Below are 22319 nucleotides of genomic sequence, written 5' to 3'. Positions count from 1 at the left end.
AACTTGGCGTGTAAGTCCTCTTGATTCTTATAGATATCTGATTTCAAAATACACTACTACGTCAATAGTGACAGTGTGTGGAATTTTTTGGAAAGTTTTAAAATAGGTTTAATGTGTTTTTTTTTTTCTTTTTTGGCAAAGTATACATAGTTTTGTGACACACAGATTATCTATTTCCCTTCAGAATTAAGCTGAAATGCATGCACACAAAGAGGTGCTTTCCTTAGCCTCACTGCCAAGATCAGTTAAAACACTGTTCTCAGAGGAAACAAAAAAAACAGAAAGGTCTTTTTGGTCATTGAAGTAGTTACATTCATTTTAAGAAATGTAAAATCTTTTGTTTTCTAAGTGATGTGAATAGAGTATCTTTATTAATTTATTATTTATTACAATTTATTCTCTTTGTATCCTAGCTGTAGCCCCCTTCCTCATTCCCTCCCAACCTCTCCCTCCATCGTTCTTCTTCCCCTATGCTCTCTCCTTCCCTAGTCCAATCATAGGGGATGTCCTCCTCCCCTTCCATCTGACCCTAGCTATCATGTCTCATCAGGACTGGCTGCATTGTCTTCCTCTGTGGCTCAATGTTAATGAAAAGTTATAGTTGTTCAGCAAGTGAAGTGTTTTTTATAGTTAATCAGTCAAATACTTGTTTTTTTTTTTCTTTTCTTTTTGAAATTAATGTGTGGTAATATGATCTTTCGATTAACCTTAAATTGCTGTAACTAAGTGGGAGACACTTTTTTTTTTTTTTTCAATGCAGTTTATTCAGGAACACTGAACAATCCTCGGACCCCGGGGAAAGCCAGCCCACAGCTTAAATAGCCTCTGGGTAGCCAACCCAGGCGTGCCACGGGGGCAATGCAGATAGGTCCACATACATGGAAGCAAGCCAGATCCTCGGCCTTAGCCAAATGTGGAGTTGTTCGTGACAGAGAGCACTCACCATCAGGAAGGTGGAAGGCGGAAACCAGCTCCATCTTTAAGGCATAGCATTCCGCAGCTCTCTACAGTTCCCCCTTTTTGTTTTAGACGCATCAGGAAAGAGTAGAGGTCTGATCTCTGATATTAGAAATAAATTGGGACTTTGTACAGATGTTCATTTAGGTGTCATCCACCCAAAGAGCATCAGACCCGTCTGATACCTTTTTCTCAGAGGCGGGACCTGGGGCATCAACCCGCATGCAATCAGACATGCTCTTCTCTGGGTCCAAAGCGGCTGACCCTGAGTGCAGTGCTTAGCCTCGCATCCTGAGCGTAACATTTTAGCTTTTTATGGTATCCAACCATGCTTGGGGAGAATGTCCTGCTTCAATGGCTGTAAAGGCCTGAATGATCATGGCTGCATCACACTGTTGTGAGACTCTAATCTTGCATATATACCACAGGCAAACCAAGGAGACCAACACCAGAAGGCCTGCTAACACTCCCATGCCCGCCCATTCCTGTGCTGCAAATCTGTCTAAACAATTGTCGAGCTATATTTTAGGTAATTGGACTGGAGAATTCGATACTACGATGGAGCAGCTGAGAGTGGCCATTGTCACAGTAAATTCTACCGGAGTGGACGCAGGATTAGCCACAGGATTATCAACATGGATTGCTGCAGCCATGAATCACTTTTTTCTTTTTATTTATTATAATTTATTCACTTTGTATCCCAACTGTAGCCTCCTCCCTCATTTCCTCCCAATCTCACCCTCCTTACTTCATCTCCTCCCATTCCCCTCACCCAGTCAACTGATAGGGTAGGTCCTCCTCCCCTTCCATCTGACCCTAATGTATCAGGTCTCATCAGGACTGGCTGCATTGTCTTCCCTTGTGGCCTGGCAAAGCTGCTCCTCTCTGTGGGGTTGGGAGAAGGTGATCAAAGAGCCACCACTGAGTTCGTGTCCAGAGACAACCCCTGTTCCCCTTACAAGGAAACTCACTTGGAGATTGAGCTGCCCTTAGCAACACATTTGCCCTTGTTAGGAATCAACCTTTATGTTGCTCTATGTGATTTCCGGAGGAGTTATGCCAACTCTGAAAAGGACAAGGCCTGTCACAGACCTCACAAGTGGCAGGTTTCTGCTTTTCTCCTATTTTCAGTAGCTTACTTCTCCTTAATAGTTCAACATTATGTGCAGTAATGTGGTTAACAAGATACTTTTGAAATGTGTGCTACACTTGTTTTATCATTATGTACATTTTAAAAATTGTGACTATTGTTTCCTCTTTCTATTCCTAGAGATTTTCATCCAGCCAACTCCAATAATTACTTACAGAGTCACTGGTGGCATTCTAGACTTTTACATATTTCTTGGGGACACACCAGGACAAGTAGTTCAACAATACCAAGAGGTTTGTTTTACACTGAATTTGTGAATTATTTCCCACAATAATTTATTTAATGAGTTGTTAAATAACTTGCATATATGGGCCTTCTTTCCTACATGTATTTTACTTGTATTCAGAGACAGAAATTTATGATTTTTCTCTCCTGTATAACAAAACCTGCATATATTTAAATGTCTATTTTTATTTAGATTAATTTATGATCAGATAACTGAGCTAAGAAGTCTTATTTATTTGATGTTACCTATTAAAACTTTACTAAGTCATGCTATTTTTTGATAGAATAAAGCAAAAGGAATTATTTAATTTTGGATAACAGGAATATCAACTAAAAGTGTGGATCATTGACAAGTTGATCAAAATAGTAAATGAGGTTATGACAAAGTACGTTACTTTTGTAATATTATTTCTTTTTTTAATTTTATTTTAGGTAGATTGGTGTTTGACTGGATATATGTTTATGTGAGGGTATCAGATCCCCTGGAAAAAGAGTTACAGACATTTGTGAACTGCCATGTGGTTGCTGGGAATTGAACCCGGGTCGTCTGGAAGAGCAGTCAGTGCTCTTAACCACTGAGCCATCTCTCCAGCCCTATGTATTATTATTTCATTTTTACTTTTATTTTTGTCTTTAATTTTCCATGATAGAATTGCACATCTTTGCAAACATTTTCTTGAGAATTTGTTTACCACAAAACCCACAAAAGACGTGGGACACAACAAACTAAATGTATTACAAGAAAGTTTTGGCTGATTTTACAAGAAAAGAATAGCATTTAGATGGGGTTCTTTAGTAACAGTATGAAATTAAATGCACACTAGAGGCACAGCAGAGCATTAACCACACTAATATTAGCCATTCTCAAGACAGTTCACTTTGCTGAAACTAACTGCCTGTCCACTCTCTTCAAGCTCATTGGATTACCAGCAATGCCAGCGTATTGGAGTCTTGGCTTTCAACTGAGTCGCTGGAATTACAAGTCACTAGACGTAGTCAAAGAAGTAGTCAGAAGAAACCGGGAAGCTGGAATCCCATATGTAAGAAGAGTGAGGAGTGCGAGGGATTGGGGGATTTGAGGATAATCATTATCACATAATAAGAAATGACTCACAGTGTCAGGATACATACATACATAAGTATGTTAGATTGATGGTCTAGAATATTTATGTTTATAAATACTTATAAAACTGATTTAATGGTAAATTTATTATATATTCACATTTGATGTTTATAGTTGGTTAAAGTTATAAACTGTTTTCGTTTTTGAGCTTTTTTATAATTTCTCACTTCCCCCCCCCTTCCTCCAGAACCTATCACATATACCTTATTGTTTTGTTTTTCAATTAATGGCCTCTGCCTCTTTTTTATTTGTTTTACTGTGCTGTCAAGTTTTAGTTGTTCTTCATTTATTTATTCATTTGTTCATTTTACATCCCAATCACAACCCTTCTCCCTCTTCTCCTCCCAGTCCTAACCTGCCTGCCATTTCCCCATAGCCCCCACTACAGGGTAACAACCTATTCCCAGGTAACAACCTACTCTGCCACATCAAGTCGCACCAGGACTAAGTGCCTCCTCTTACACTGAGGCAAAACAAGGCAGCCCTGCTATCGAAACAGGATCCAGAGTCCAAGTCAGTGACAGCCCCTACTCCAATTGTTAGAGAATCCACTTGACCAAGCAGGCCATCACTTCATATGTATAGGGAGACTAGGACCAGTCCATGCATGTTCTTTGGTTGGTGGTTCGGTCTCTATGAGCCCCCACGGGGGGCTTCTTGTACAGGCCGTGACCCCTCTCACTCTCTCAATCCTTCCCCTAAGTCTTCCACAAGCTTCCCTGAGCTCTGCCTAATATTTGCTATGGGTCTTTGCATCTGTCTCCATTATCTGATGGATGAAGCCTCTCAAATGACAGTTATTCTAGGTTCCTATCTACAAGAAGAGCAGAGTATCATTAATAGTGTCAGGAGTTGGGTCTCTCTCATGGGGTGGGTCTCAAGTGGGGAACAGGTTGGGAAGACAGGATCAGGCATGGGGAGCGTGGGCATGGAGGACGAGGGTGCTTGGAGAAAGAAGGGAAATTGATGTAGGAGCATCTCTGGGACAAGCTAGAGACGTGGGAAGGGAAGTTTCCTGGGAGGATATGGGGGTGATCCCTAGCTGAGACTCTTAGCGCAGGGGATTCTGACACTGAGGTGGCCACATTCTACAGCCAGGCAGGACTTACAGTAGAGGGAGAGGACACCAACCAACCCACAAAACCCTTGACCCAAAATTTGTCCTATCTAAAAGATGTGCAGGAATAAAAGATGAAACAGAGGTTGAGGAAATGGCACCAATGATTGGCCTAATTTGATGCCTCTTTTTTATTAACTGCTCAGAAATACATACTTTTCAAGAACTTATCAGAAGTTCTTTATTAATTTATTAATTTTTTAATTTAAATTTTAAGAATTCACAAATGAGTGTTATATTTAACAACTTCTGTGTCCCCACCATTCCTTCTCAAATTCATAACCTCTTATTCAATTATTCTTATACACACATATATGTGTATATAAAAACATCCTGCTGAGTACACTTAGTATTGCCTGTATGTAATTAGGACTAACAACTTAGGATTAAATAACATATTCCAGGTCTCCTCCCTGAAGAAAACCATTTCTCCTCTCACAGCAGCCATTTATTACCAGGGCTCTGGGTCAGGGGTTGGGGCTTTGTGAGATTTTGTCCCTCTGTGGTGATGCTTCTACTGCAATTGTCATTATGCAGCTCATTTTCAGGCATCCATATTGTTAAGGTTTCAGGGTGTCACTTCCTGTCAGATTTAGAGGCCCTGGCTCACAGTAGATGACCTCTGGCTCTTACAATCCTCCTTCCAATTCTTCTGCAATATTCCTTGACTCTGTAGGCATTGCATGTAGATCTATCAGTCTCCATTAGGGACACCAAGGTTGGTTATCTATTGCATTTTCAGCAGCTGTTAACATCTCTCTTGGTTGCAAAAGATGTTTATTTGATTAGGAGAGGAGGCTAGACTTATCTGTGGATATGATGATGTAGTTGGAAATTATACATGTTTAGGAAAATAGCCCAGTAGGAAACAAATGTGTGTGTGAACAAAGTAACATTCTGGTAGTTTAAGTAATACAGATATCATGCACAAATAAACACACACATATGACTTGAATAGAAATTACCGATGAAAGATATCAATGAATAGCCGTTTAAGGCTTTTACAGATAAAAATGAGATAATCTAGGACTAAAGCTCTATACTAGAGCATTCCTTAATTCTCGCTTTCATAACCATCACTGAAAAATGAGACAAAATTAGCAATATGAACAAAAGTAAACACAGTTTTATAAATAACATTCTTTTCATAAAGTAATCTATAAATTAATTTATCTTTTTTTTTTCTTGAAACAGTTTTCTGTAGCCCAGGATGGCCTGGATTTTGAGGCCTTTCTACTTCACTCTCTAAATTCTGAGATTAAATTACATTAACATGCTCTCTCATGGCTGGGTTGAGTTCATTGTTAACTTCTTTGTTTTCTTGTGCTTAAAGATTGTGGTCACTAAAAAGTTCTTTCTGCTCTCACTGAAACACACTTTGCTAATTTTCAGGATGCACAAGTCACTGACATTGACTACATGGAAGACAAAAAGGACTTTACTTATGATGAAGTTGCTTTTAAAGGGCTTCCTGAATTTGCTCAGGATTTACATAACCACGGACAAAAATACGTGATTATCCTGGTAAAGATAAATTGTGTCATAAAACATTTTTATTCGTATACATTTGTACTTTAACTTATTGGCTACAGAACCTTATTTCTTTATCAGGACCCTGCAATATCTATAAATAAGCGTGCCAATGGAGCAGACTATGAGACATACTTGAGGGGAAATGAACAAAATGTTTGGGTGAGTGAGCCAGACGGAACCACACCACTCATTGGAGAGGTGAGTTTCACATCCAGTAAATTCACGTGGCTCTTATTTCCTATTTGGTAAACTCTCTGTAAATGGTGTGTGTGTGTGTGTGTGTGTGTGTGCGCGCTTTCCTCTTGGATTTTGAATTGTGATTTCTGTAACGAAACTTTAGTCAGATGAAGCACCCCATAACAGATCATTTTAAGTCAACAATACAATAAATAGGATATACTGTTTAAATTCTTACAAAAATTCTGCAATGTTTGCATAGAAATTTTAGTACAAAATATTTATAAATACAAGCTGAATAATTATATACTAGGCACTTCATTTTATGACTTATATTTGAAACTCAAAATAATTTTTAGTTACTGAAATTGTTGCAAGGAAGAAAACTGAAACTTATAAAATGGAATTAAAATTTCAAAGATTACAGAGACTATTATGAACAGAAATTAAAAGGTGCCTACATTTTGCCTATATATGTATTTACAAATATAACTCTCCAAGTTGTAAATAAAAATTATGTTGGGTTAAACACCATTTATTATTAGCCCTATAATTATTATGGTGGCATTATATCACCCACTATTACAATTAATAAGACACAGACACCTGTTAGATTTTATAATTGCCTTATTTTCCTTGGGCTGGCAAATGTTTCCCCCTCTGCTATTTTAATAACCTCACTATCCACCTCCCAGCCCCCATCCAATGCCATCCGCCTTTCACCATCCTTATCTGGGCTACCTTCCATCCATAATCTTATCAGTATTTGCTCGTATTCCTCATTTGTGCTTTTCCTCGACATTGCTGGTGTCCTTCCCCCTGCTTACATTGTTCCTTCCCCATGCTAACCCACCAAGGCTTCTGCCTTTCTCCTCTCTTCCTGTCTGTCTGTCCTTTCCTGTGATTCTCCAGTCCCCAACCCCTGGGAACAGCAGCCATGACTACCCCATTCTGCCCTGCGAAGGTTTTAGGCATTTTAATCAACCAATCAAGAATAATGTCTTGAGCAGGTTTACATAGTAAAGATAGGTGTATCCAAGTTTTGAGGGTTAAAATAAGAAAAAAAAAAGCACCAGAATGGCCCCCAAAATGTCCATCAGTCATTCTGTATGCATATGAGTGCAGGCATATTGCATCATGGTATGTATGTAAGGGTCGGAGAATAGCTTTGGGTGTCAGTCCTTGCCTTCCTCCCTGTTTGACACATGGTCCCTTGTTTGCTGCTATGTTTGTCAGGCTAGCTGTTTCAGGAGCTTCCCAGGATCTCCCATTGCCTCTCAGCTCACCTTACGAGTGCTGGGATTTCAGAATGTGCTCCTCTTCTGAGAATCTGAATGCAAATCTTATGTGGCAAAGATTTTACTGATGCAGTCATCTGCCCAGACCTTGATGTGTATGTTTGGATAGAATAAGTAGTATTAGAAGCATAATCTTAAGTCGTGTCAAAAGCAAACAATGACTAGACACAGAGTTGTTAATTCACTGCAATGATTAATGAAACTAAATAAAACAATTAGAGGAAATAACAATCTTAAATGTGCACTCATTGAAGAATTATTTAAAACAATGATAAATATCCTATCTTTCCTTACTGCAGTTTATGAACAAAATTTTCAGGGCAACGTTTCTTCCCATGATTATGAGTTGCACCAGACCCACAAATGTCCCTGCCTTTAACCTCCCATTTGTCACTGTGACCCTGGGCAGATAAGAAAACAATTGTGTCTTTATTGTTTTAAAACTATATGAAGTATTCCTAATTAAACTTACATAATGGTGTAATTGGAGGAATACTTAGCGAGACGTAGCTCGAAAATGCCTAAATAAAAAAGGCGACAGAATAGAGCTTATCTTTGATATCATAGGATCAGGCTTTTGAGGCTTTGAGTTTAAACTCCTGCTGAGCGGCTTTGCGGAGTATGGGCTTACACATCCCAGGAAACCCCTCTGCTTCACTTGTCTCACCTTCAAGATGGATTTAATTAACTAACCTTATCTGGAAGATGACGGCAAAAAATATTTGTCTCCAAACTTCTAGGGAATACTATGTAAACATTATAAAAACGTTTAGAATGCTTAGGCGGATGCCTAGCCTATATTTCCATAACGATGAAATTTTCTCCCCGTCAAGTTTTGGAAGTAGATGTGTTTGTAAGTGTAGTAATAAGCCTTTAATTAATGAAATGTGATATCTTACAGTACTTTCGCTTATTGACCTAATTTACAAGAATACTCAGAAACACATTTATTTTACTTCATATGGCAACTTTATCCCTTGTTTTTAATTTTTTTCCCATTTCTAAATGCTCAATGATTCTTCTTCATATTTACTTGAACTATTTTCCCTGAACGGAGTTTATTAACATAAATTTGAGGTAATTTTTAATGTAGGACGCACATGAGGCATTCATATCGATTGAAGTAGAGTATACACCATTTAAGAGTGTTAATATTATGAACTACATGTGTTTGCAATGCCACTCATTTTAAAATTCTCCCTTTATTCACTTGTACACATGAATAATCTATTCATCTAGGTATGGCCAGGATTAACAGTGTACCCGGATTTCACTAATCCCAAAACCATGGACTGGTGGGCAAATGAATGCAGTATTTTCCATCAGCTAGTGGAATACGATGGACTTTGGATTGTAAGTAGCTTTTGTAAACAAATGGTTTCATGTATATAATATGTAAATAATATATCAGTAAGCACACCCTTTCAGCAGAATGTACTCTAAATGAAATGTAAAGATTCCCTGTCACTTACTGAAACATGTAAACATCATACACCCGGAAGAAAGGAACAAAGGATAAAAACTGTAAATTTAGAATATTTTCTCCCTAGTGGTGGACTTTGTAGAATAAATTTCAGTTAAATACAAAGAGTCATATCTTATCTGAGAAACTATTCATGTGGGGACCGGCCTAAAGTAGCACAGCACCAAAGCACTTAGGGAAATCTGCAGTGGACAACTGCAGCAGTGTGAACTGCTGTTGGCTGCCACCGGAGGCTCCCTTCCCACCTGCTGTTGGACTACAGCAAGCTAAAATTGGCAATGGCCTGCATTTTATATCAAAATATATCAAATTATTTATGAAGTCACTAAAGAAAAACATAGTTTTGGGAAATTTCTTGGGATGATTTTTCTCATTTTCATGATTTTAATTAATCACAATTTGCCATTTACAGGACATGCACATGAGGTAATAGTCAATGTAAGTTTGAGTTTATGGTGACCACAACCCAAGTGGAGGGAAAAAAGACTCTAAACCCCAAGTTTAGAATAAACTTCTCATAAATCTGAGTACAAGAAAAACAGAGGTTTTAGGAAAGGTGTAACAACTCTATAGATTAATGGATATTGTGTGTTTTCTAAGGTTGTTTGGCTTTGTTACTCTCTTAGTAAGCTCACTGTATATAGAGTTATTTATACATTAATTCATTTAATCAGGAAGAGATTTCTTTAAGACTTATTTACATTATTTACACATCAGGTGTGTTTGAGGAACGAGGTGTTTGCAATGACAGAATTCCTGTGCAGACATCGGTAGAATGAGGAAGAGAAGATGCTTACTGTAACTCTAAGAGGTCACACTGTTAATATTTACTCAACGGAAAGAATAATAACTTGCTCATGATATAATTTAGCTTCATTTTTCACACTGGCTTCCAAGTTAGTAATTTTAATTCAAATTTTTCATAGGCTTCTACTTCAGCCAGAAAACGGTGTTCTTTAGGAAACAATTACGAGATACTATGGTGAAAATGCTAGGTTATGCTGTATGAGCTGATACCCTATTTGCTGAATCATGAACAACCACAGTGCAAGCAGAAACAAGGTGAAACCATATTGAAGAAGAACAGTTTTCCACTATCTTATTAACACACACACATTTTAATTAATCTTCAAAACATGAAGTCAACAACACATGAAAAGTGTTCACTCAGCACTCAACACATATCAACACATACTGCTTATGAGCACTGGGTGTTTTAGTTTCCATTTCTTAAATAATCAAATTGTACTGCTACATCTTGTTTTTTTTAATGCTTTTTAAAGATTATTTTTCACAATAGAATGAATTTTCAGAGAAAATGTATTTATTATTCAACTTAGGAGGTTTTGTTTTTATGTCAAGTTCAAAAATGTTTTCTATTTTTTAATGTTTTCTTTTTAGATTTATTAATTTTTTTATTTATTACATTTATTTATTTGTATCCCAGCTGTTGCCCCATCTCTTGCCCCCTTCCTGTCCCACCCTCCCTCCCTCATCTCCTTCCTGCCCCTTTCCAAGTCCACTGATAGGGGATCTCCTCCTCCCCTTCCATCTGACCCTATCCTATCAGGTCTCATCAGGACTAGCTGCATTGTCCTCCTCTGTGGCCTGGTAAGGCTGCTCCCGCCTCAGGGGAGGTGATCAAAGAGCCAGCCACTGAGACTCATAGCCAAAAATGTTTTCTTAACTTGAAAAATTAGTAATTTCATACTAATGTTTCTACATTTAAATTTGTCCTATTTTTTAATTTTTATTAATTACAGTTTATTCACTTCATATCCTCCCTGCCCCTCCTCTTCCCTTCCCAGTCACACCCTCTCTCTTCCCTTCCCAGTCACACCCTCTCTCTTCCCTTCCCAGTCACACCCTCTCTCTTCCCTTCCCAGTCACACCCTCTCTCTTCCCTTCCCAGTCACACCCTCTCTCTTCCCTTCCCAGTCACACCCTCTCTCTTCCCTTCCCAGTCACACCCTCTCTCTTCCCTTCCCAGTCACACCCTCTCTCTTCCCTTCCCAGTCACACCCTCTCTCTTCCCTTCCAGTCACACCCTCTCTCTTCCCTTCCAGTCACACCCTCTCTCTTCCCTTCCCAGTCACACCCTCTCTCTTCCCCACCCCTGTCCCTCTCCCAGTCCACTGACAAGAGGTCCACCTCCCTTTCCCTCTGATCCAATATATCTTACAAATAATTGTGAGCTGTTTGAATACATTGTTCTTAAGCATAATGTATTTTGTATAAAAACTAAGTTATTTCACCAATTTTAAATACAGACTATACGTATTTAGATTACTTATTCATTAATTTAACCAGTAGAGTCATGAAAAAAGTTTCATTTACACTTTTGGTTTCTGTAAAAATACATCTAATTAATTTCACTTCTTAGAAACAAACAGAAGTGAAAATAATATTAGAGGAAAATTCTAAAAGCTAGGGAAGCTTCAAGTCTTTTTATACTTTTTTCAACCATACTTACTTAGAATATATTTTTGAAGGGGATCAAATACCTTTCATGTACTATGAGGAATCTATTTCAACACTCTGAGTTCTTCATTTAACTTCATATAATGTGTCTTAGACCTTCTTCAGGTTCATAATTTCAATACCTACAAGAGAGTAGCTTGAGGATAATAGATATAACTCTCTTTAATACACTGGGGTAAGGAGAACCGAAAGTGTAGCTAGTGACAAGTCATACCTGGGTATTACTGTTAAATATTGTGGAACAAGAACGAATTATAGTGTAATTAAGATATTTCATCTTTATGGAGTTGCAAACACCATGTTTATTACTCTTGAAGGGATCCTACCAGTCTCTTAGCACAGCAAATCAGTCCAGAAGTGTTAGTGTATGTTTTTGGCAGTACAAAAGACGACTAAATTGTCAAAACAGGGGTAATTAGTTTAAATAATATGCTAGAGAGCTGGTAAAAAAATTAACAAAAATTAAAATAAAGGAGAAAGGTGAAACTATGAAGGTGAAAACATAGTTGGAGCTTATAGGATTAAAACAGAACAAAGACTTCAAGTATGGATTTTCTTTGGAAAACAATGGAATATTTCTAGAAACTGGGAAAAATTCATAGGCACCCCTCAATGTAAATAGCATGCAAGAGATGAATATATTTTGACTTAATATGGCTTGATTCTCAAAATCTTCTTGAGGGCAGGGAGGATGAGGATGGGTACTTGGAAGCTGATGATGTTTCCAAGTGCTGTACATCAGAACCCTCTGCCAGCTTGGAGACCAGCACCATTGAGGAACACTGGCGCTGACCAGTGTTCCTGGCCAGGTTCTGCACTGGGCCCAGCAATCAGTGCCTGGGATATGGAGGTTTTTTTTTTTTTTTTTTTTTTTTTTTGTGTGTGTGTGTGTGTGTGTGGTGGGGAGGTTGCTTTGTTTTGTTTTTTAACAGGAATGGAATGAAAGCCTGGCCTGTAGGACATTCAGGATGGGAGGCCCTTTGGTGACAGGATCTACTTGTCAAGCATTTAAGGGACCCTAGTCTGTTTCCATGTGGGAAGCTTCATAAAGGATAGGAACAAATTACATTTCTCAGTATAGGTTCATTCTAGGGAGTCTGCAGCATCTAACTCTGGGGTGCCATGCTGATCTGAGCCACCTTCTGTCATCAGCTGCAACCCTGGAGCTTCTGACTGTAGATTAAGGTGGTCAGGAAAGGCTTCTTGTGGAGTCCTTATGTAGGCAGAGCCTCTGCTCCCAGAATCATTTGCCTCAATTCAAGCTCACTTCATCTTTCTTTCCCACTTTCCAAATGGAAGTCTGACAATCCAATAGGTGTTCCATCCACAAAGACGGATGTCTCAGCAAATCATCAGTGTATGTCAGAAACCTGAGAAAAGCAGGCTACTGTACAAAATGAAGCAACAAGCAAGGAAAGCAGGCAAAGAGCAAACATTTCCTTTTCCCTGTTCTTTATACAGGCTGCCACCAGAAGGTGTGGCCCAGATTTAAGGTGGATCTTAATTAAATGTGTTCAAATAGTTCAATTAAGAATAACCCCTGTGAGATGTATTGAGTTGCTTGAGTTTTAGTTAATTGCAGTTGTAATCCAACTGACAACCAAAAATACTCATCACATCTACATTAAAATAATTCCTCAACACTTTTTCAAAAATAAACTTTTTTAACAAGATCTTAGAATAAAATCAAACTAACTTAAATTTCCTTGAAAAAAAATCAGGATTTTTATGATGCTTCTAATAGTCCATACATACAAATGACAGTTTAGAAGCTGTAGACTAAGTGAATATTGGTACCAGCAATGGGATGAGATCACTATGAAAGTAGATAACTGACTGCCATCATCAAATACGTGTAATGAATAAATATGCTGGAAATGGGTATAAGTAAATTACAGTTAAAAGACTGACACAACTATATGAAAGATATTTGTTGTAATCATAGATGCACTTTGTTTAGATTTATAATTCTGTAAAATTAGAAGTATTTGAAACATTTAAAGTTCTTCACTGCAGTTTAAAGTACCTATTTTAATGTATGCATCTTGTATATAATATCCATATTATATATGTATATAATATACATGTAATAATATATACATATTATGTATGTTATATATATAATCCATGAATAAAACATTTTCAAAGATGTCTTATTATTAAGTAACATGGGAAATCTGTTATTCGTCATTGATAATTGCTGGTAATTTTCCTTGTTTATATATTTAGGACATGAATGAAGTTTCCAGCTTTATTCAAGGTTCTCTGAAAGGGTGTGCTGCCAATCAACTGAATTATCCTCCTTTTACTCCTGGTAAATTTCAATTTCTTACCTAATTACCCACAGTTGAGTCATGACTTTTGTTAGCTAATAAATTCTAAAACATATTTCTAAATCACAAATTTTGTTATAACTTTTAATCCTAAATTTAATGATTTTTCTTTCGTTTTGCCAAATATAACCCATTTATGATTACACTGATGTACCACTTAGATATGTGCGTGTTGTATGCATGTGTACATATTTTATTGCTCACATGTGAGATGATGAGGGTCTTCTTTCTTGCTCTCTACCTTATTTGTGTGTGTATGTGTGTGTGTGTGTGTGTTGTTTGATCATGTATATGATTGCATGTGTGTACATGAATTCAGGTGAAAAATAAGATGCCAATTTCTTCCTTTATCATTCTCCAAATTATTTTGTAAAATTATTTATTTATTATGACTATATGAGTACATGCTACATGTCCATGGGCCCATATACCTGTGCAAATACACAGAGCCCAGAAGAAAGATTTTGCTTTATTCTATCACTCTCTGTTTGTTCTATTGGGGTAGGTATTCTCCCTGAAATTGGGGCTCATGTTTTCTCAGCAAACCCTAGTGACACTTTTTTCCATGCACTGAGTTATAAACCTGCACTGTACATCCATCTGACTATATGGCCTCTGGAACCTAAATTTGGTACTTGAATTTGCACAGAAAGCATTATTAGTTATTGAAACAACCTTCCCCAAAAATTATTTTCTGAGACAAGATTTCTTCACTAAAGCTAGAGATTGCTGATTGACTATATGAGAGAAAGAAACAGAAAGACATAGAGATAGACAGACAGATACACACACACACACACACACACAGTGGCATACAGAGAGTTTTGGTGATTCATCTGTCTCTACCTTTCAGTGTTTAGAGGGCAGGTGGTCACTGCTAGGAGTGGCTTTCCTGTGTTGATGAGAATCTGTCCTCACTTCCTCAGGCTTTTGTGCTGAGCATGGTCCTTACTGAGCCATCTCTGAAGTTCCTAACCATGATCACATTTAAATCAACCAGTGTACTAATAAATGATAACTACTCCAAAATATCAATGTGTAAAGGCAATTTACTCATCAACGACTATTTCCCATTGATTTATTTATTTTTAAAATGATGTAATATTGTTTAGTCAAATTAAATCACATCAAATGTAAAATGTAATGTAATTAAAGTATAATGCATTTATATTTATTGTATCTAAAATCATTTTACGGTCTCCACGGAATGAAATGCATGAACTAAATTGGATAGTGTTTAACTAAATGTAATCTTCTGTCAGTTTTTTTTTTTTAATTAGGTACTGCAGAACACATTGTAAGAACAGTTACAAATGTTACCATAAAATATCTCACAAGAATGTTTGTTATGTGGTTTTCTCTAAGGTATTCTTGACAGACTTTTGTATTCCAAAACTCTTTGCATGGACGCTGTGCAGCACTGGGGGAAACAGTATGATGTCCACAGCCTGTATGGATACAGCATGGCTATCGCCACAGAAAAGTGAGTAAAACTGAATGCAGAAACTCAATCAAGCACTACATTTTGTTTACATGTATTTCTGGAAGTTTAGCAATTTCGATGGAAAGTTGCAGGAGTAAAAAAGAAAAAAAAGAGTATTTTTTTGTGGTAAAAACTCCATGGTATTAAAAGATTGTTCTATTTTACTAACATTCATAAGCTAACTGTCTAGTAATTATTAATTATCAATATTAATATGTTATCAAGAATTATATTAAATGTGCATTTACCATTGGTTTGCTTAATTAATAGAGGTTATTCTTTATAAAAAGAATTTTCTGTTTGCTCTCTATGGAAAACAACAATATAGTTTTTTTTTTAATCAGTCATAAAACTTTCAATTGGCTTAAGAAAATGGTGATACAGCAAGTTCTCTTTATCTTCCCAAAACAAGTGTTTCAACTACAATTTAGTTCCTAAGTAGTAGAGCATAACAGGACAAAGAAAATGCACAATGTAGGAACAGGTAACCAGCACACATTGATTCTCTGTTACTTTGCTAGTGTTCTGTAAGGTTTGACAGAGCAGTAACTGCTAACACCCAAATCTTGGTATCAGTATATCTGTAACTTTCTCTTTAAGTAAGTACTAATGCACCAAAAAGACTGTATATTGTCTTTATAGTGTTGTTACTTTTCTTTGTGCACACCCAAGTGTAATAATCACAATCAAAGAAAAATAGGCTATAAATATTTGAAAGTGAAGGACAAAGAATGAGAGAGGTTGGAGGAAAAAGAGAGAGGGGAAAATACTGTATTTCTATTTTAATTAATAACATTTAAATTAAATAAATAGAACCCAATTAATGACTTTCAAAATATATAAATAGAACCTGAATGCAGTGTAGAACATTATCTTTTGTTTATTTGTTTGTTTGGGGTTTTTCTTTGTTTGTTTCATTTTGTTTGAGACAGGGTATTTCTTTGTAGCCCTGGCTGTTCTGGAACTCTCTTTGTAGACCAGGCTGACCTCAGACTCACAGAGATCCTTCTGTTTCTGCCTTCTGAGTGCTGGGATTAAAGGTGTGAACCACCATACATGGCTGAATATTACATATTTTAAGTAGGAGTAGGGAGATTATTTAATGAAAAAAGAGCAATGTCTTATGATTCAATATAAACAGCTTATATGTGGAAAATGTATGTTAGGATGCCGTATTTTTACATTAGATGCCTGGCTGACATCATATTTTGAAGTTCATTTAGGTTGATTTTTTTTTTTTTTCTGACCACTTCTCTCTGAGAGAAAAATATTGTTAATACACAGTGCTGGTAGAGGAAAATAATAGTAGATGATTAAAAAATGTTAAAATGTTCCTCAAATGTGCTAATTTCTTTTTTATAATTATTTTTTATTAATTACAATTTATTCACTTTTTATCCCCCCTGTACCTCCCTCCCACCTCCCCTCTCAATCCCACCCTCCCTCTTTGCCACCCGTGTCCCTCTCCCAGTCCACTGAAAAGGGAGGTCTTCCTCCCCTTCCCTCTGATCCTAGAAATGTGCTAATTTCAAGCATGCATGTTATGTTTCCAGTTTGGCAATAAATTGGTGAAATTATTCAAACTATTAGCCATTTTCAAAGACATTCTTCTTCTGTGTTTAATCAGAATGTACTCAAGTGAGCTGCATTTTGGTAGCTAAATGTGCGACTGATGTTAAAATTTTACAATTTTTCTAAATATTGCCTTCTATCAGAGAAAAGATAAAATATACATTTGTAACTAGTATTTTAAAATTAATGTGTCAATTTTATTTTTCGGATCAGAACTTAGTTTCTAATTTGGTCATATTTTAGAGCTGTGGAAAAAGTTTTTCCGAATAAGAGAAGCTTCATCCTCACGCGGTCGACATTCGCCGGCTCTGGAAGGCATGCTGCTCATTGGCTTGGAGACAACACTGCCTCTTGGGAGCAGATGGAATGGTCCATCACTGGAATGCTGGAGTTTGGTCTATTCGGCATGCCTTTGGTATAAAGCTTTACTAGTAGTAAAAAGACAGGGACAGAGCAATGTTTAAAAATTTTAAGGTAGAAAAAATTTAGTAAGTTCTAAATATGGAATATGAAAAGGCTGATAATAATTTCAATAATTAGCATAAAATCCATACTCAAGATTATAGAAAGTCATTTTAAAATATTTGAAGCGTATTTATAATGATTCTCACATTTCCTTTCATACACATGAATAAAGTGAACACCCAAAACTCAATGAAACGAAATAACATGCACAGACAATGTTGAATTTGGAAAGTAAGAATATACATTATATATATATATATATATATACACACATATACATACATATACATTTATGCAAACTCTTCATATGTATGTATGTGTATATGTGTGTGTGTGTGTGTAAATACAGACAAAACAGCTGAATTTTTTTTTCAGTGCAGTTTATTCAGGAACCTTGAACAATCATCTGACCCTGGGGAAAGCCAGCCCACAGCTTAAATAGCCTCTGGGTAGCCAACCCCAGCGTGCCACGTGGGCAATGCAGATAGGTCCACATATATGGAAGCAAGCCAGATCCTCAGTCTAAGCCAAATGTGGAATTGTTCGTGACAGAGAGCACTCACCATCGGGAAGGTAGAAGGGGGAAACCAGCTCCATCTTTAAGGCATAGCATTCCGCAGCTCTCTACAGTTCCCCCTTTTTGTTTTAGACGCATCAGGCAAGAGTAGAGGTCTGATCTCTACTGATTTCTGATATCTCTATTTCGTTTCTGATATTAGAAATAAATTGGGACTTTGTACTGATGTTCATTTAGGTGTCATCCACCCAAAGAGCATCAGACCCGACCGATACCTTTTTCTCAGAGGCGGGACCTGGGGCATCAACCCGCAAAAACAGCTGAATTTTAGAAAAAGAAGAAAAATCAATTTTTTCTAACATTCAACGAATGAATGTTAGTAAGCTGATTTTTCTTAATCAAACTTTGAATGGTTTCAACCATATGGAAAATTTACAGTCAGAGATACTAAACCAAAGCCCAGTCAGGTGACCAATGTCGGGATGTGTGCAGTCTCAGGATTAGGGAAGCTATAGTCATGGTGAGACTAGGTTTCTGAGCATCAAGTACCAGGACAAACTGCACTACATAGCAAGACTTTGTCATGAAGAGAAAAATAAACAACATGAGATGAAATAAAATAAATATAGACAAAGGAAAACAAAAGTCAAAGACACAAATTGTGCAAACGTTGGAACATTAATTCAAATATAGAAAAATAAAACTAATTAACCTAAAATTTATAGTAATAAAATAAATTAGTCATTGAAACAAATTGAAATATAGTCAAATATACAAAGTTATTATTTGAAAATTTGAACAAACACATTAAGTTAAAACATGTGCTAACATAAAATAGGATTTCAAAGCAATTTCCTTAAACAAACACTGACAGTAAGGATATAAGACATTTATTTTGAATCCTCTTTATTAACCAATTTTATATGTGTCACTATATTTTGCTCTTATTTATCCTCCCACGCTCTCATTCATCTTTCTTGACCCCAAACTTTTTTATAATTTGAAATTATCATATCTATCTATACTGTTTTTTTTTATCAAATCTACTCTCCATTTTCTTCTTTCTACTTCCCCCTCAGTCACCACAACTTTCCCCGCCCAATGTCTTGTGTGAATTTTAAAACATACTGAGTCCATATAGTGCAGTCAGTATGTACATTGGTTTAAGGCAATCTACAGAAGCATGGAGAGCCTCTCAGTGGTCACATCCCTGAAGAAAACCAGCTCTTCCTCAAGAGCAATGCACTGTCACTAGTTCCCCAGCTAGGGGTGGGACTTTGCTGGCCACTCCCAATCTGTGCGGGGTTCTGATTCCTAAAGCAAATCTTGTGGGGTCACCTTCTTCACCTGAACAGTCACATGTATTCCAATACCCGTCTTTTTTCTTTGCCTTCTTTGCTTTCTATCTTTAAGATTTGCAAAGGTCAGAAACTGTAAAAGATTACTAAATGAACTGAATTAAATTATACCACGTTTGCAAATAAGAACTGATACAGTAGAAACAAGAACTTTTCTCAAATTGAAATTAAATTCACCGAAGAGGATTTCTCCCTACCAGATAAAGAAATAGTAATTAACACATTGAATACAGTCTATGGTTTTTCAATTAGGCTTACTATTATTAAAAAAAAAAAAAGACACAGGCTCATGTATTTACATATACCTTCTAAGTAATCCATTTCACTGCAGATATCTAAAGAAAGTATCAAATATTCATATGGATTATTAATTACACATTAGAGAACAAAATAACACATTGCTATTTCTTACATAGTCTTTAAAAAAATTAGTACCAGGTATATAAAAGGCATGTGATTTGAATAAAGTTCAACCATTTTCAAAGAAAACATAAGTGATTAATTTAAGACATGTCAGAAAAATAGTGTCTCAAACAAAATAGAATGGACACTGTTTACACAGGAATGGTAGATAAATTGGACTAAAATGAAATCAAATGTTTTGCTAATCAAAACTATCTTTAAGATTAAAAGTAGAAAGCAGCCAACGTACAGGAAAATTACAGTTTCAATTTACATAATCTTAATTGATTAACATTGAACCTATAATACCTCATATAAATCTACAGAAAACAAGAATAAAGAACTTTGAAAAATGTGTCTGACAAGCAATACTAAGAGAAAAACCTGCATATACTCAAACACTACAAAAGCTCTCAGCTTAAACAGAAACCAGAGAAATTAAATTAAAATAAAATGAAGCTAAACACTGGTGAGATGCATTTCATGCAAACCTATCATAAAATGAAGCCTGACTATGGAAAATAATTCTGAAAATGAGCAATGGGAATGTTTTGGGTGGGGAAAGTAAAGAAAGGAAGGAGATTGGGAGCAGAAAATAAAGATGATGTGGATAGATATAAAAGGAAGCTCAAACGTGGAGAGAAAATCAGTTTAGAGGATGTGTATAAAGGCAATAAAATAAGTAGACCCTGAACAACACTAACTATTCTTTGCATAACATGGCATGCCCAGGGAAAGCACAGTGGTGACCCTTACACTGTTGTCTAGGTAGGGGCAGACATCTGCGGATTTGTAGCTGATACCACAGAAGAACTCTGCAGAAGATGGATGCAACTCGGAGCCTTTTATCCGTTTTCTAGAAACCACAATGCAGAAGGTTATGCGGTAAGTGACACTTGTTCCTCACTACTTGAAACCAACATAACTGTATTTATGTTATCTTTATTTTTCATTAATTTATTAATTAATTAACTTTAATTAATTAATTAATCTGGACTGGAACTTCCCATCTCTCTCTTCACCCAGTCCCTTTCTCTCCCCTCCTCTCCCCCTATGCCTCCTCCCTTTCTTTTCAGAGAACAGAGACCGTCTATGGACATCAACCTGTCTTGGTATATCAAGTAGGACTGGGTGCATCTTCTATTGTGGCTAGACAAGGTTGTCCAAATACAGGAAAGGGATCCAAATGCAGGCATCCGAGTCAGAGACCACCTCTGCTCCTGCTGCTAGAGGTCCCAAGTGAAGACCAAGCTGTACTTCTGTTACATAAATGAGAGGGGGAGAAGGGGGCATAGGTCCCTCCCACAGATACTGTGGTTGGTGATTCAGGTTCTGTGAACCCCTATGGCCCCAGGTTAGTTAACTTTGTGTCGTCCTTGTTCTCTCTGGCTCTTTCAAGCCTTCTCTTTCCTCTTCCATACGATTTCCCGAGCTCCACCTAATGTTTGGCTGAGGGTCTCTCTGAATCTCTACCCATATGCTGCTGGGTGAAGCCACTCAGAGGTTGGTTTTGCTGGTCTCCTGTCTACAAGAGTGGCGGAATAACAATGTCAGGGGTGGGATCTCTCTTATATCATGGGACTCAAGTTGAGCCAGTCCTTTATTGGCTGGGTCTAATATTTTGTGGAAAGCACAACTGTGTTTTTAAACAATGATCTTCCATTTATATAAACAAGGTAACACAAAAAGTATGTAACTTTTTATACATAAATGTTTGAAATTCACCTCTCAATGCCAATGTATTTTACGTGTATGGTGGACAAACTTGGAAATCACTAAGCAAAATGCATTTGTATCATATTTTTGTCTTGGATTCTTACTGAAACATGTTTCAGTTTGCCTTATAACAAAATACAACAGTTAAGTTGTATTTAAGTCAGTTAAGGACAAGCTGATCAAGGCAGTTTTCAGTGTTCGCCTGTTGCACTCAGTCAAAACCTTAGTTTCATGGAGATGTGTCAGCTGCAGAGTTCACACTCTGCAAGGAACATCAGAGAGCAGAGCCAAAAGGAGCACAAGGGAAATACTGAAGAATCCATATCCACAGGAGAGTTTTATCCAAGTATTCTGCAGTCATTTGGGTTTTCTAGAAAGTAAATTGCAAGTCAGGAAGAATACAGTAACAATTAATTGGTAAAATGTGTGTGAAGAATAACCATGACCGTGAGCCAATGGAGTGTTGAGATTTGTCAATCCTCTGATCAGGTCTGAGCCTCCTGAAGCTCACAGAAGGATGGTGACCTGGCTGGGATAGTCATCCTGCTGCTGAGTTCTAACAGAACCTGCCAAGTCATTGAGAAAGATGTTGAAGTGAAGAGGATCACTGAAAGAGTCTTGGATGTAGAGAAGGGTCAGCCATATCAGCCCCACTCTATACTCTGTGGCTGGGATTAGCAAACAGAAAGCATTATTTCACTGTAAATTTAGCAAACTGTGTAAACAAAACTTTCTCCTTGCAGTGCTCCTTGGCACTGGGAGGAAGTTGTCTCCTAGGGAGAGAATCTTTTGGTCTCAGGAGGAGTGTTGAACCTCAAAGCTTAAGTTTGCTTAACTGACCAGGAAACCTTGTCCCTTGTGCTTCTGAACAGTGGATTATTTTGGTCCTTTCTAAGGTCAATGGTTATGTGTAGGAGAAATCCTTTAGC

The 22319-nt window shown here is 37.0% G+C and overlaps 1 protein-coding gene across 1 annotated transcript in view; it reads left to right on the top strand.

The window, feature by feature from the left end:
- Si (sucrase-isomaltase) overlaps positions 1–22319 on the top strand; it is an 89933-nt gene that overhangs the window by 17369 nt on the left and 50245 nt on the right. The window contains exons 9-17 of the mRNA XM_060378437.1: positions 2228–2340; positions 3247–3372; positions 5965–6096; positions 6184–6303; positions 8820–8933; positions 13774–13858; positions 15243–15360; positions 17176–17347; positions 20443–20559. Coding sequence (XP_060234420.1) covers positions 2228–2340; positions 3247–3372; positions 5965–6096; positions 6184–6303; positions 8820–8933; positions 13774–13858; positions 15243–15360; positions 17176–17347; positions 20443–20559 — 1097 coding nt within the window. The remainder of the gene's footprint in view (positions 1–2227; positions 2341–3246; positions 3373–5964; positions 6097–6183; positions 6304–8819; positions 8934–13773; positions 13859–15242; positions 15361–17175; positions 17348–20442; positions 20560–22319) is intronic.

The sequence above is a fragment of the Meriones unguiculatus genome, chromosome 2 (assembly GCF_030254825.1).
Source record: "Meriones unguiculatus strain TT.TT164.6M chromosome 2, Bangor_MerUng_6.1, whole genome shotgun sequence".
Lineage (NCBI taxonomy): Eukaryota > Metazoa > Chordata > Mammalia > Rodentia > Muridae > Meriones > Meriones unguiculatus.
The sequence above is the reverse complement of the archived record's forward strand: the minus strand, read 5'-3'. Positions and strand labels throughout refer to the sequence as shown.